The 13,898-nt window shown below is 42.7% G+C and overlaps 1 protein-coding gene across 10 annotated transcripts in view; it reads left to right on the top strand.

Moving 5' to 3' along the window:
- Positions 1-13,898, top strand: part of RAPGEF2 (Rap guanine nucleotide exchange factor 2) — a 135,165-nt gene that overhangs the window by 88,995 nt on the left and 32,272 nt on the right. For 7 of the 10 annotated variants that reach the window (XM_088528096.1, XM_088528099.1, XM_088528097.1 and 4 more), the window contains 2 exons: positions 4,953-5,084; positions 12,778-12,955. In XM_088528096.1, coding sequence (XP_088384222.1) covers positions 4,953-5,084; positions 12,778-12,955 — 310 coding nt within the window. The remainder of the gene's footprint in view (positions 1-4,952; positions 5,085-12,777; positions 12,956-13,898) is intronic. The other 3 variants (XM_088528102.1, XM_088528105.1, XM_088528101.1) reach the window with 2 other exon arrangements.

The following is a 13,898-nucleotide window of genomic DNA, read 5'->3' on the forward strand; positions in this document are numbered from 1 at the left end:
CTCTTTACTTTGCTCTCTAGGTCCCCTTAGAGCAGAATTGTGGTGACTCCAGAACCTGCACGGATTCCTGTCCCCGCTGGTCAAGTGTTTGAGCAGACATTTCCTGGCTGCCAGCCACTTCTGAATAAAGTTATTGTGGTGTTGCAGAGTTGTTGCTGTTTGCAAGGGTTTGTATTCAGAATTTCACGCATGTGAACCTCAGGTTAATTTGGTTTAACTTGACGAATACATCATGCATTTTTTCTTTTGTATTCCTGCTTCACAGTCATTAGAAAGGCTTGTATGCTGCTATTTTTATTTAATTTTTTATGGCATTCGTGAGTTGTTGCCAATAAATTAGCATTCATATTTGCTGCAGGAATATTTATGCAAGATCTACAAGTGTGAAATGCCACGTCGAGTGGCATACATAGAGCCTGTCTGAAAATGAGTTTGTTTTTTTTTTTTCCTAGATAGCAATAGTACTCAGAATATTTTCAGAGTACGGGCTGTGCCTTGTCTTATCCTCTGGAGTCGTTTAAAAAGAATTCTCAAGACAGGCCTTTGTGAACTTTAAGCCACTTTCTTCATGTAAAGATGTCTGATTAAGAAAATAGATTCAAAATACAACGTATATTTTGTGTGCCCTTGCATTAAGTGAATCATGCAAAATACATCATTCAAAAGCCAGAGGTTTCCTTTCACGTCTTAAGCACTTGGCTCTTCTGTCAGTGAATTTTTCAGAGAAAATACACACATTCTTCCGACAACTTTCTGCATCCCACCCCTGAGTATAAGGAAACGAAGCTTCCATGGGAGTTGCATCCTAATTGGAATTGTGCAAAACTTATTTTGAATTTAACTCTACAGTGGACATGTCAGCCTGCATCATGTCTAAAGACAAAATCGATAGAAATTACTTTATTATTCTGTAATTACTTATATTGACTGCTGCATTTTAAATCACTGAACTGTAAAAATAATGTTCACCTTAGTGTCTCTGCTGGTTAATGAAAGAACTGTGGTTAAACAGCAAGTCGAAGAATACTCCCCATTGTTACATGTTTCTCCCTTTTCTCAGGATATGTCACTAAATATCGTAAATCTGGACGTATCATCAGAATTCAGAAGCTTTGCAGACTTCTAATATAAAAATAAATACATAAAAATAGAAAAATAAAATGTTATTGAACTGATAGAAACTGCAGAATGCTGTTTTGTAAGGTAGGCTATTCCATTGCAATAAAATTACAAATTAGATCTTGTATCTTTATTGTCATTGGGAAGAAAATTAGAGAGTCAATAGTATAGCCCTTCATTCTGTGGCGACTCTTGCTTTTCCTGTAGTAAAAGATGCAGAACACCAAAAACAATGTGTTTTAACTGATTTATTTAGACTTTTCGGGACTAAGTGCATCTTATATAAAAGATTTAAAGTGATGCTAATATGAGAATGTTTTTATTGTGCTGTTTTATTTTTGAAGAGATGCTACAGAGTGGTCATAGAAGCTGAAGAATCAGTGTTTGCTCATTTAATTGTGGAAAAGGGAAGGCCCCCTCGGAAGGTTGTGGTTGGAATTCTCTCCCGCGTCGGGCGCGGGGTCGTTCAGGAGCAGTTGCTGAACTGAACGTTGCTCTCCTAAACTCCCTCTTTCAGCCGATGCACTGCAGGTTCTCTGCAGCCTTTACAAACCCTTCCTGAAGCGCTGGGCAGCCTTCAGCAGAGGACCTGGCCTAGGAGGTGTTTGACGACGTGGATTCCCTATTGGAGCTCCTCAGGCAGAACTACTTGGTCTGTTAACATTACATTCCGAGATTGGGCACTTTATTTTTGATGCTGTCTGAATAAATTGAGCCCAATCCCTGCACGCACCGGGGCCGTGGAGCACCCGCGTTTGGCGCAGGAGCCCGGCGCAAACCCGACCTCCGCCGGGGCCTTTCCTTGTGCACGGAGGAGGGAATCGGGATGTTCCCAGAATAGGAGCAGCCCTGTTCAGAGCACAGTAATTGGTGGCTTTGCTGCGCGCCTGTGAGCGATGACTCACCTCGACGGGGAAGTAATAAAACGCTGCTGCAAGATAAGAAGCTTGAGGATGTGTTTGAAGATATTGCACCTTTCAAAAGGGAGATAACCCTGTGCCCTTCAGACAGCTTCCCATAATTGTTTGGTTTTGTTTAATTGTTCTCACTGGGAAAACTCATGGAGTCCTCAGAGGGTGTGCGCGCTTATGTGCATATATATATATATATATATATGTGTGTGTGTGTGTGTATGTGAATATATACACATAAAGGCACTTACACATACATATGTGTATATATAAATGTATGTGTATAAACTCCTTAAGTGTGTTTGCAGGCACCCGTATTGAGCTATGTGCAAGAGTAGAAAACACTGGTGTGACTTCTGTCAAATGAAGATTACATCGTTAGCATTAAGCATTTCATTAGTTCATGCTTTGGATTAAAAATTTGGATTATTTTTTGTTGTTGTTCTGTAAAGCTTGATGAGATCTCTCTGTTCAGAGTCTACGTGTTTCTCGCTTGTGTTTTCTCAATATAGCTGCTAACGGCACAGTTATCCGACTCTTTAATATCGTGTACATGTTATATATTTTAAAAATGCATTTGCTCTAGAGTGAGTGGCACATTTATTTTCCCAGGCTAGCCTGCCCTGTTTTGTCCCATCTGCTGGTTCATTCTGGCGCTGTGACCACAAGCGCTCAGTAACGCAGCTAAGAAACATCGTGGCTGCCTCCACAAATCTGCACCTTAGTGCTTGGTGTTGTCCCAGAAGATAGGTGTTTGTTTCCTGAAAGTTGCTTTTTTCTCATTTCTTTGAATGGCTTCTTAAAACTAGCCCTTGCTTAGAATACAAGACCAGCAGTGATGCTGTCTGTGCTGTCTTCAGCATTCTGTTGCTGATGTTCTCGAGGGAAACACTGTGTACTTCGTTTTTCTTATACTGTCACATGCTCGGGAGGACAAAACTTGCATTATGGACAGGACTTGCTTTAAAACATTACAGGAACACCTTTATTTTTCTTGTCATGCTAACTGCTAATGTCAGCGCTAAGCGGTTGAACGAAAGGCTAGTTGCATAGAAATACTGTGTTAAAAAAAAAAAAAAAAAAAAGATAAATTACATGTAGTTTGCACAAGAAGCATTGCTACCTGGGTTTGGTTTGGTGTAAGATTCTTAAGAATTGTGATTGCACTGATGAAATAAATGCAGTTGTTGCTAATGTGTTTGAAAGTCATGATGCAAAAGCAGCGTGTTTGGCAGAGCTCAGACTGAGCCGACATTGGCTCCTCTCTGGAGCTGCCCTTTATCGGTGATTGAAATAGCTTCTGCTTTATAAAAGGAAGAACTCTCAATTCATCACTGTTTTTTGGTGATTTTTCTTTAGATTTGTTGGATCTAACGCAGTTTGGGCATACATGTTAAAATAATATATGGGTTTTCCGCTTGGAAATGAACCTGGACTGCTCTAGTTCTGGGAGGCCGTTGTGCTGGGAGGGCACAGTGAGCGACGTGTTCATTCCTCACGTGGGGAGAGGGCGATTCACTGCCCGTGCACCCTGCCGGTGGAGCGCGCGTTCCACTGCAGCGCGCTCCGCATCATGGGCAGAAGTGAATGCCATGGCCTGGTTATCAGTAAATGATCTGCAGTTTGGTACCAAATGAAGGCTGTGGGTGAAAAAGGAATGCAGCTGAGAAAACGGGCATAAGCAATCCATATTCTTTTATTTTCTCTTTTCGGGTGTATAAAACAGTAGTGGTGAACGTAACTAGAGGTTTTTGGTTTTTTTCGGGAGGCATCATCCAGGGCTGTCTGGGTTAGAGTGTTACCCATGCGTTGTTGATCAGCATCTGAAAATGAAATAGAGCCCGGGCTCTCGGAAGCCTTTTGGAGCTGGTGGCAGCTGCTTCCTGGGTTTAGCCCCTCCTTCAGGAAAAGCAGAGCAAATTCCCCCAACTCGAGGCAGCGGGGCTGGGTAGGATGAGGTTTGCAGGGCGCCTGCTGCCATCCCCGCTCCTAAAGCCAAGGTTCAGGCCAGGTGGGTTCCATAAGCACAGACCAAAACCAGGCAAAAAGCAGCAGGATTACTGAGCACCTTTAGCTGCAGCAGCTGCAGCACCTTGTTGCCCACCGTGTTTCTCCAAGCCTGCCGTACCAACCAGGCTACTATTGACTAGCAATAGTCTGAAAGCTCGTTGGGAACAATGAGCAGGAGTGACTACGTTTGCTCTTGAAAGGCGCTTTCAATATTGGTGCAGACGTTAAGTGTTTTCCTTAGGAAAGGTCCCTTTCTGCAGCGCGGCGCTCGCGGATTCCCGCGGGAGCCGTGTGCGTAAAGAGGAAAGACATGGCGCACGTGTCGGTGGTGGCTGGACGGAGCCCCCCGCTCAGGGCGCACAACGCACGTGAGCAGACACGTGTCGGGCTGGCGGCTCTGCTGCTGCGGCAGCGTTCCAAGGCTCCCACGTTGCCGTCACGTTCCCTGGCTCCAAGGCAGGTCAGTGCCTTGCAGTTCGCTTGTCTACGATGCACTTGATGAGCTGAAGAAGCTAAGGAGTTGGCCAAAGGCAGAGCGCTGTGGCGTGGGGTTTTGCTTTTGTTTTGCCGTTGACACTAGTACAAGATTCCACTGTTAGTTCCATCTACACCCCATAGCAAAATACTAAAGAGTTTGGTCATTAGGGCCATTGCTTAACTGTTTCTTCGCCCTCAGCTATGTATTTTAGCAGCTCCTAGAATACTTGCAGCACTTGGTGGTATTTTGCTGACCTCTGAATGAATTAAAAAACGCTGCAGGTCTCCAGCTTGCGAGCCGCGTTCGCAATCCCCCGTGGTTTCCTTAAAGCAGTTGGTGCTGGCAGGGAGTAAAGTGGGATATGAATGATTTAAAGTCCTTTTGCTGTGTATCTACCTCAAATTGTAATGATGCTTTTTCTGCTCCATCTATAGCTTCCTGCAGATTTCACAAAGCTGCACCTTACTGACAGTCTCCACCCACAGGTGACCCACGTTTCGTCGAGTCACTCAGGATGTAGCATCACTAGTGATTCGGGAAGCAGCAGCCTTTCTGATATCTACCAGGTAAGACTGGGACGCACGCCCACGGGAGAGCAAGGGCCGAGCGGTTGCGTGTTGTCAGTGTTCGCCTGCCAAAAAGGCAATCAGGAGACTTCAAAACATTCTTGTTGCTCTAGTGCTCGTGGTCTGAGGGTTGCATCCACTGCTTGCTAGATGTGGTGTTTGAAAACGCGGCGTGCAGTCTGTAACCCAAGATGGGACATGCGTTTCCCTCGTGCCCCGTGTCAGGAACGTGGAGGTGTGGGATGGGCACCTTTCTCGGCCGTGTGCTCCGTGGAGCCTGTTTGCATTCGGAAGTGTTTTGGAGAGGAAACGGTCCTGGATTTCGTTGTGGAGAGGCAGCGTGACCTCGAGATAGAGGACTCTGCTCCTGACCACCTTGTTTCACTTGGCTTTTCCGTGTGTCTGCCACGTGCAAAATGGGAGCAGAGGCTTCCTGCTGTTTGGAGAACCCTTTGAGATGCGTTGATGGAAAGTGCCTGAGACGGGTATTATTATCAAAAGCTAGATCAGAATTTTAAAACCATGAAGATTTGATAGGATCTCAGATGTGAAGGATTTTTCTTCTCAATGCCGTATTTTACAATATCTTGATAGCTTCAAAAACTAGACCACGTTCAGTATTAGGGAGGAACACGTGTGCAGACCTGACTCAAGGGGCAAATGCCATTTCCCCCACCTTGTAAATACTGAGCATGTTGGTCCGTTTGCTTCCCCTGGGCACCTGGGGGAGAGCTGGGGGCTGAGCTGCGAGACCTTTTAAATTCATGTTCCTGGGGGGACAACCTTGTTCTCCGTGTGGAGCAGTGTGAGCTTTGAGAGTTTGAGAGACTCGCTGTAAAACTGATCCCTGGAGCGTTTGGCGGGGGGTGTGTTTGCAATGTAGAGACAGATTAGGAAAAACAGAAAATAAAACCCAACTGAAATAATGAACGGAGAAAGTCCAGATTTTGCTCTTGATCTTAGCAGTGCCTGCAACTTCAAAGACAAGGATTTGTCCCTGTGATAGGGAAAGTAATTTGTTATTCTTAATTAAATTTGATTTCTTAAAAAAGCGTTATTGTATTTAAAAAAAAAAAAAAAAGCTAAAAAAAAAAAATAGCATGCTAGTTCTCCATAAAGTACTGCATGGTGCTTAAAATGTTAGAAAGTCAACGTAAGTAAATGTGGGCATTGATATAAGGGGAGAAGTGTACATGAGCGTGCAGGGTTGAGCTGTTGCGCTGGTGCTGCCTGTTGCACACGCTGGTACAGGCTGCCCGTGCGGGTGTTGCCTGTCCTGCCTCGGCTGTAGCTGGAATGGTTTCAGTGCGGAGCTGTAGGGAATAAACCTGCAGGCTTTTCTGTGGAGAAGGCAGGTCAAAAACAACTTCAGTTCAATCTTATTAGCAGCTGCAGTAACTCCAAGGTTTATTTAAGAAAAAAGTCAAAGTAGCCGAGCATTTTAAGCACAGTGTGTGTCAATCAAGTATATTTGTCACAGTTTCTTCTGAAGAGAAGATTGCTTCGAGACAAGATTAAGTTTATACTCTGAGGGTGAAGATGGAAAACCAGCTTTGTTATTTAAATCCTCTATAGATTTTCATCTCTTTTATTCCCAAGATTTTACTCTTTAACATAACAATAACAGGTCCCTCTAGGGACCCAGTTGTAGGTGGCATTTAGATAGATTATAGTCATATAGCTGCTTTTCTAGGAGAGTTGAGGGAAAACTTTCACAAAAAGTTTCCACAAGGCTCTGTTAGCTCTAAAAGGATCACTGAATTTCAGGGGTGTGGAGGATACTGCAGAAACTGCAGAAAACCATTTCTGTGTGTCTGCACGTGTCTGGTGCAGGTCTTCCTAGGAGCTGCTGTTCGCAATGGTGGAGTTAACAGCATGGGTGCTGCTGCTGCTTTTGTGGAGTTTTTGCATGGGGAAACCATACTTTTCTTCTTGTTTCACATTGTACTTTAGATTCATTTTTAAGGCGCACTTACCTTTAATGGAGGCCCTTTGTCATTCTTGGTGATCTTAAGGAAAATGTCTGATTTCTTAATTACTTTGAAGTTAATTCCTTATCAAAGACGGCTTGGCACAGATATCTTCAGATAAATGTAATTGTACAATATGTCAAAATAATTACTAACATAATTCCTGTGTGTGCAGCTGCTACGAAATGTGAGCAAGTAATTCAGAATGTAACCTTATGTTTTATGTTAATACTTAACTCTTTAAGATGTATTTATTTGAAAAAAAGAACTGATGAATTCAGGTGTGGAAATGGTAATCTTAAGGTTCTTAAATTTTTAGCTTTGCATATTGAATATTGTCATTTTTAAAGTTTTTTTTCATATTGCAGCAAATCATTAATTTCTTACCTCACTCCCATTCATGAAGGAGTGTAATGCAGACATATTCAGGTTATATTAGGTTAAACAAATGCAAAAAAAAAAAACCCCACAAAATAAATAGAACTGCTGCAGAAATTTGAATTCTCTCAGGTGAGACAAGAGTGAAATAAAGTAGAAGCTACTTTTTGAAACTGAGACATTGGATCAGTCTGCTTCCCCTAATTATTTGCTTTTTATTTTTTCCCCAAGTTTTTATTTAGAAACAATAAACCCAAGTCATCGAGCTGTTCCTTTTTGTACTTTTATTTTAATAGGTCTTAGACAAAACTTGGTGTTGTTTTTCTGATTTTGTGTTCTGTACATAATGGGATTTTTTCTTTTCAATAGAACGGACTTCTGTTCATTGTGTCTGAGTAGAATGGGCTGATTTTGAAAGATTGCCATCTTATCTTTCAACCAAGGAATAAAATAAATGTTTTCCTTTCTTAAATTATACCATTAATTAGGTCTTTACTATTGAAATCTGAGTTAATGATATGTCATGTTTTGCATCATAGTACATTTTATTTCAATAGCCTTAAGAGCAGCTGTTTGCAATGAAAATACATTCCTGCCCTTTTTAGATTTCTCTTTTTTTGAATAAATCATGAAGCTGAACCTTCAGATGCTTTCAGCGCCGAGCTGAGAATACTTCCTTTTAAATATTAATGCTGTAACTAAATTTGTTTGTCAAACACTGCACATGAAAGGACTTCTTTTAGGATAAGAATTACTTGTCAAATTGGACCATATAAGTCTTTTTTTTTTTTTTTTTTTTTTAACTGCACCCAAGCCTGAAAAAATATTTGAGGTGCCTGTCAGGAGGGCCTTTAAATGTTACTACTTTTATTTTAGGGATGGAGTCCATAAAGTGCGAGACTGCAACGGGGCTGGGGAGGAAGGGCATCCTGGATGCTTAGTGGGCTGTGTGTGCCAGGAACAAGAATCTTTTGCTTCTCCTGCGTGCTGCCCTGGCAAGGAAAAGCCTTTACCGCTGCTTCCCAGGCTTAGGAAGAGCTTCCCGTGCGCCCGGTGCTCCGTCACCCCTTCCAGGTGGAGCTGTGTGGATTGGCTTTCGTGGTAATCTGGTGTGTCATGTTCCATGCAGTGCATTGGAAGCTGCTGCGTAACAAACCTGCGCAAGTTCACGGGGCCTTTGCACACAGTTTCACTGCAGATACAGGACCTGTGTTCGCTGTTTTGCAGCAGTAGTAAATGGTTTATGAATTAAGATATCTCAAAATGATGTTTTTGCCAATCGGCGTTCTTAATTCCAGTTTCTTTTTTAAGCCCTCCTTCAAATGCAATGATCAAAAGATAAGTTATTCTGGGACTGGGCTTGACTGTTTTCTCTGTTAGCTTCAAGGACTTGGAAGGCTGCAGCAGACGTTGATGAACCCATTTTGGCCCGTGCAATTTAAAAACAAAACAGGAATCTTTTTTTCTTTTCCATTTTTTTTTAAAGTTTTTTCCAAAGTTGCCTTATCTCTCTCGATTATTTGGGTGTTTTGCACTGTCAGTGTAGGTGGTGACATTAGTCATAGCAAGAGATTTATCCTTCAAAATGAGTGCTTTTTTTTTTTTTTTTTAATAATAAAACAAACTTTAGGGAACATTTGGATGAAAAAGCAAGTCTAATAAAAGAATTGTTTAAAATATTAAAAAGTGAGGATCTGTCAGTAGTTAGTGTGGTTAACCCGTTTTAGTTTTTCTTTTCTGTATTGTCAAGATCTGCTGGAATCTTTGTCTCCAGTCCAGGATAGAAAGGAGAAGTGTGAAGACCCTCCACTTGTACGCGGTTCTCCTGCTCTGCCTGCTCTCTCTTTCACAGTAAAGCATGTCTGTGAGGGGGAAAATAAAAGTAATTATAATGCCAGAAGGAAAAGTAACGCAGCTGTAAAGAAATAGATCTATCAGATCAGCCTCTTGGGAGCCTCCGTGTCTCCGCAGATACCCAAAGAACTAGTTGAAGTAGGAAAGGAGGCGGTAAAGGGGTTGATCCTCCTGATGTAGAAGTCAGGTTGGTATTGTAGATGCCTAGCAGTTGGAGCAGCCTTTTCTATGCTACTGGGACACTGGTCTAGCTAGGTCCTGCTTCAAACCCGACAATCCCCCTTCCTTTGTTACCTAGCGTGAAATAACTTCGTTATCAGGCTTGAAAATGTCAGTCTTTGTCTCCAGACTTTCTTGTTGGTGATGTGACAAGTAAAATCTTAGGCTGTCACTATTATGTGATTCCTCTGAAACTTCAGCAAATTTCTCATGACATCTTTTCCACTGTGGAGGAAAAAAAAAAGAAAAAACATGTTCCCTAAGAGGAAAATGTTCCCTGCAGCTGCTGTTCAGGTTTTGGAGACTGTTCAGGTTTTGGAGAGATGCTGCTTTCTGGGTAAGCTCCAACCAGCATTTTTTCTTGCGTAACCTCTATAGAGTTGTATGTAAATGAAGCTGATTATCTTTAATTACCCAAAGAACAGAGGACACCGAGCATCTATGAACTCACTTCAGTGGGGTATGGGATCCTCGATGAGAAGCCCTGGGGATCTGTCAGGCTCCTGATTGACTCTAGCTCGCGTTACATGAGTGTTCGTCAGGTCCTCGGGATTTTCTGAGGCCGACGTTTCCAAGGACGGCCCTGCCTCAAGGGAGCTAATCGGGGCTTCCCTTGGCTCTTCCACGAGCGCACGGCAGTTGCCTCAGGGCCGGGGGCGCCCAGCTCCGCCTCGCTCCGTCTCCTCACGCGCGCCGGAGCGCCACGGCGGCAGAAGGCGGCGTGAGGGGAGGTTTGCCGTGTCCCCAGAGGGGACGCGCGGTGTCCTGTGGAAACGGCTCCGCGTGAAGAACCGAGGGGTTCGTGGGCTGCTTGTAGGTCGGCTAACACGTGCGCCTGACGTGACGACGCAGCCGGCCCTGCTCCGTGCTGTAACAGGACTAACGGGGAACGTATTGCGCGTCCAAGCTAGAAGGGGTTCTGGCCTGCTGAGAATGCCTTGCTTCTGGGGGGATGCTGCAGTCAAGTGCGTAACCAAATCATTATGTGTTCAGAAAGCTGCTTGTGAAAATGGGTTTGTTTTTTTGGAAGATACGTCTTGCTTGTAAAGGTGTGCTGCGTTACGCTAATACATTTTCTTTTTACGCTGGATCATCCCATATAACTCCAAGCTGTATTTGTTTAAGCAAGCTGCGTTGCTGTCAGTGGCAATACAAAAAAGACAGCTGATCGGATGAACTCTTCTGTTGTCGCAAAGTTGTCCAGCACTCAATGAAAGGCCATCTCTGCTTTGCAACTTCTAATGGAATCCTTTTCCTAATCCATAACGCTTGGACGATGGATGCTTTTGCGGTGATGCTTCCTGGTGAACTTGCAGACCCTGCACTGTAGGCCAGTGCTGCTGGGAAACACAGCAATCCGTTGGCTGGAATCAGCTCCATCTTTAGCATCATACAAATGAGTGCTCCTGCAACCTTGAAATACAGCGTGCAAAACTGTCCCTGCAATATTCAGTTGTACTGTGAGAAGGCGGTGCAGCAATATAATGCTGTTATCTCACCTGCTTTTACACCTCCTGTGTAAGTGTAAGATGGATGTAATACTGAGGCCTGAGAATGTTCAGCAGTTTTGTTAAGAGCAGGTTTATGCTGTGTATAAGGCAATTTTTGCACTGCCTGTAAATTTGGTGGTTTCTATTTTTGGATAGCAATTAATCTAGAAATAGTTGTGTTATCATTCTGGTTTCTACCAGTGACTTTATTTGTCAAAAAGATTTAACTCTGTAAAAAGCTGTCCTCTGGGGAAAATGTTTATGGTCTTTAGTTACAAGTTTTAGAAATATCTTTTGCATTTAATGTCAGTGTGAAAATTAAAACAGCTATAACTTTGACTTCTATTACAGCTTCAACTTTTCTTTTTTTTTTTTTTAACATAGTCGAGTAACTTCTTTTTACCTTTTTTTTTTTTTTTTTTTTTTTAATGAGACTGGTGGAATCTTGGTTTCCAAATATGTATATATATGTAGTTGTGGGACTAAAGTGAACGCTGCGTTCATCCTACCATCATGCTTTTGAGGTAGAAATGCCGTTTACTGGTAGTGGGAAGATGTTCAAAATTGGCTAGTGAATTAGTAACAGCCACTGAAATTGGGAATTTAAGATTTCGACAGATGGGTGTCATCAGCTTCATGTCTACTGACTCCTCCCTGCTAGTTTTGACCCTGTTCCCAACTGGGGGCTGTTGTTTGGTCAGAGTAGCTGGAGCTCCTGTGGAGAATGCAGCAGCGAGCAAACCCAGCAGTGAAAGCCCTGCCTGGAGCCCTGGCGTGTTTGTGCCGATGTCGATACCCCCGTTTGTCCCACGCGAGAGCTCCTGGGGGCTCCTTGGTGCCCTGAGTGGAACCTCCTTTGTCGTGCCGGAAAACTTGCCCTGTGGAGGCTCGTTTTGCCTTAAAAATCATGAGAGCTGAGCCCTAGCAGCTGCCGCGGGATTAAATCAGGTTCCGAGGAAAAGCAGCTTTATCTGCCGTGACAGACAAATGTCTGTGGGATTTATTGGATGTCTGGTCTTAAAACTGAGTCATTAAAATGTATTTACCTCTAGGTGCTATATGAATGTCCCCGAGCATTTTTGGTCATCTTAATACGAATTTCTAGCAGATTCAATTTGGCAGATACTCTGCGTAGTCCATCTATGGTTTGTTTATTTTTTTCAGCAATGACTTCACATTGTTTCATGCATCTGGTAAATTTTATAGTGTTTATCAATAAATGAATAAATAAAAGCCATAGCTAACCGCCTTCAGCTGGGGGAATGAAAAAGGCCGAGGTTACTTGATAGCAAAATTCTGTTAATATTTGGATGCTGTGCATGGTCCCTCAAACTAAGTTTGCTTGAAGTTACAGGCATTACATTTGTAAAGGTCTGAAAATAGAATAGTGAGGACGGAGGAGAATGTGTTTTAAATGACATGTTTGTTTTTTAAAAAAATAAGATTTTCAGCTATTATTCCCACAAGTTATTTCTTACCATACATCTGCTTTGTCTTTTCCCTAGACCTACTGATTAAAAGCATATGGTTGAGTCCTATATGCACATGGTTGATTCAAACCAGGTTTGAAGGCCGTTCGAAACATCATTTTGGGGTCAATAATGTAGCTAGTTCCTTTAAAAAGAAACATAAAGAAAAAAAAGCAGTATCAAAAATATTGAGTGAAGGAAGTGGTTATCTCTTAGGTTGTTACAATCATTTCTGTGTATTTAATTAGGACATGGTAGCAGTGAAGAACATATTTGAGTGCTTTAATTTTCTTGAATTTATTTGTGAATGTAGGCTACAGAAAGCGAGACTGGTGATATGGATCTCAGTGGGTTGCCAGAGACAGCAGTGGATTCGGAGGATGATGATGACGAAGAAGATATTGAAAGGGCATCGGATCCTTTGATGAGTAGAGACATTGTTAGAGACTGCCTGGAGAAAGACCCAATAGACCGGACCGATGACGACATTGGTGAGTTAATGCAGTGGAGGGAAACACTGTGGAGGCTGTTTGCCTGCACCAGAGAAATGTTCCTCTTTAGCCTGAGGTTTTAATTTAGTCAGAGGCTTTTGTACTTGGTGTGTTTAGTGTTTACTCTGCAAGCTTATTCTTAAAAAGAAACGAATGAGTGCATCCAAGGAAGAAACTGAAAATGCCCATGGAGTGGCCAAATGTTTTCCGTGCTGGCCTGTTAGATCTCAGGATTCAACTTGTAATTGATTTTACAAATATCAAGTGAAAATCTAAAGCAAAGATTGTGGCTGTTTGGAACAAGCTTACAAAACCTTGGCAAAGTCAGTCTGAATCGGGTGCTCATAACATTTTTGTTAATCATATGTTGTGATGTTGTGTGTGATTTTACACTCCCGCATGCATTGTGTTTAAAAGAAAATACTGGAATCATAAAGCCTTTGCATGAGGGTGTGTTTACTAAACGTAATATGCTGTGTTGACATATGGCCTAATACACCGAAAGCAAAGCAATACAGGACTCAAACTTTAGTTCTTATGCTTTTTAACCTAATCCATTTCACTAACTCCCTCTTAAAACCATTTTTCTCTTTCATTAAGTTATAAATTAAAAAAAATAAAAACAAGATGGGGTTAAATTGACTGTTTTGTTAGGTACAACTAAATGCAAAATATATCCTGCGTTAAGGACTTAAGCCCTCAGCAGAATTATTAGGAGCAGAGCTCTGTGTGGCAGCACACAATGCAGAAAGGGAAAATGAAGGGGTTGCTGGTGAGCGTGAGTGTGAGTGCTCCTCCCCTGAGTGTGCGCGGGGTGCGTTAGCAGTAGTCACCTGTGCAGCAGTGCCAATGTGCCCGTGACACTCGTGCAGACTCCAAAGGCTCCACTTGACCAACCAGCTCGCTTGGCTTTGGGAAGTCTTCCATCGTAACCACTTGCTGT

The sequence above is a fragment of the Tinamus guttatus genome, unplaced genomic scaffold (assembly GCF_059628265.1).
Source record: "Tinamus guttatus ecotype Peru unplaced genomic scaffold, ASM5962826v1 Tinamus_guttatus_pri_ptg000301l, whole genome shotgun sequence".
Classification (NCBI taxonomy): Eukaryota; Metazoa; Chordata; class Aves; order Tinamiformes; family Tinamidae; genus Tinamus; species Tinamus guttatus.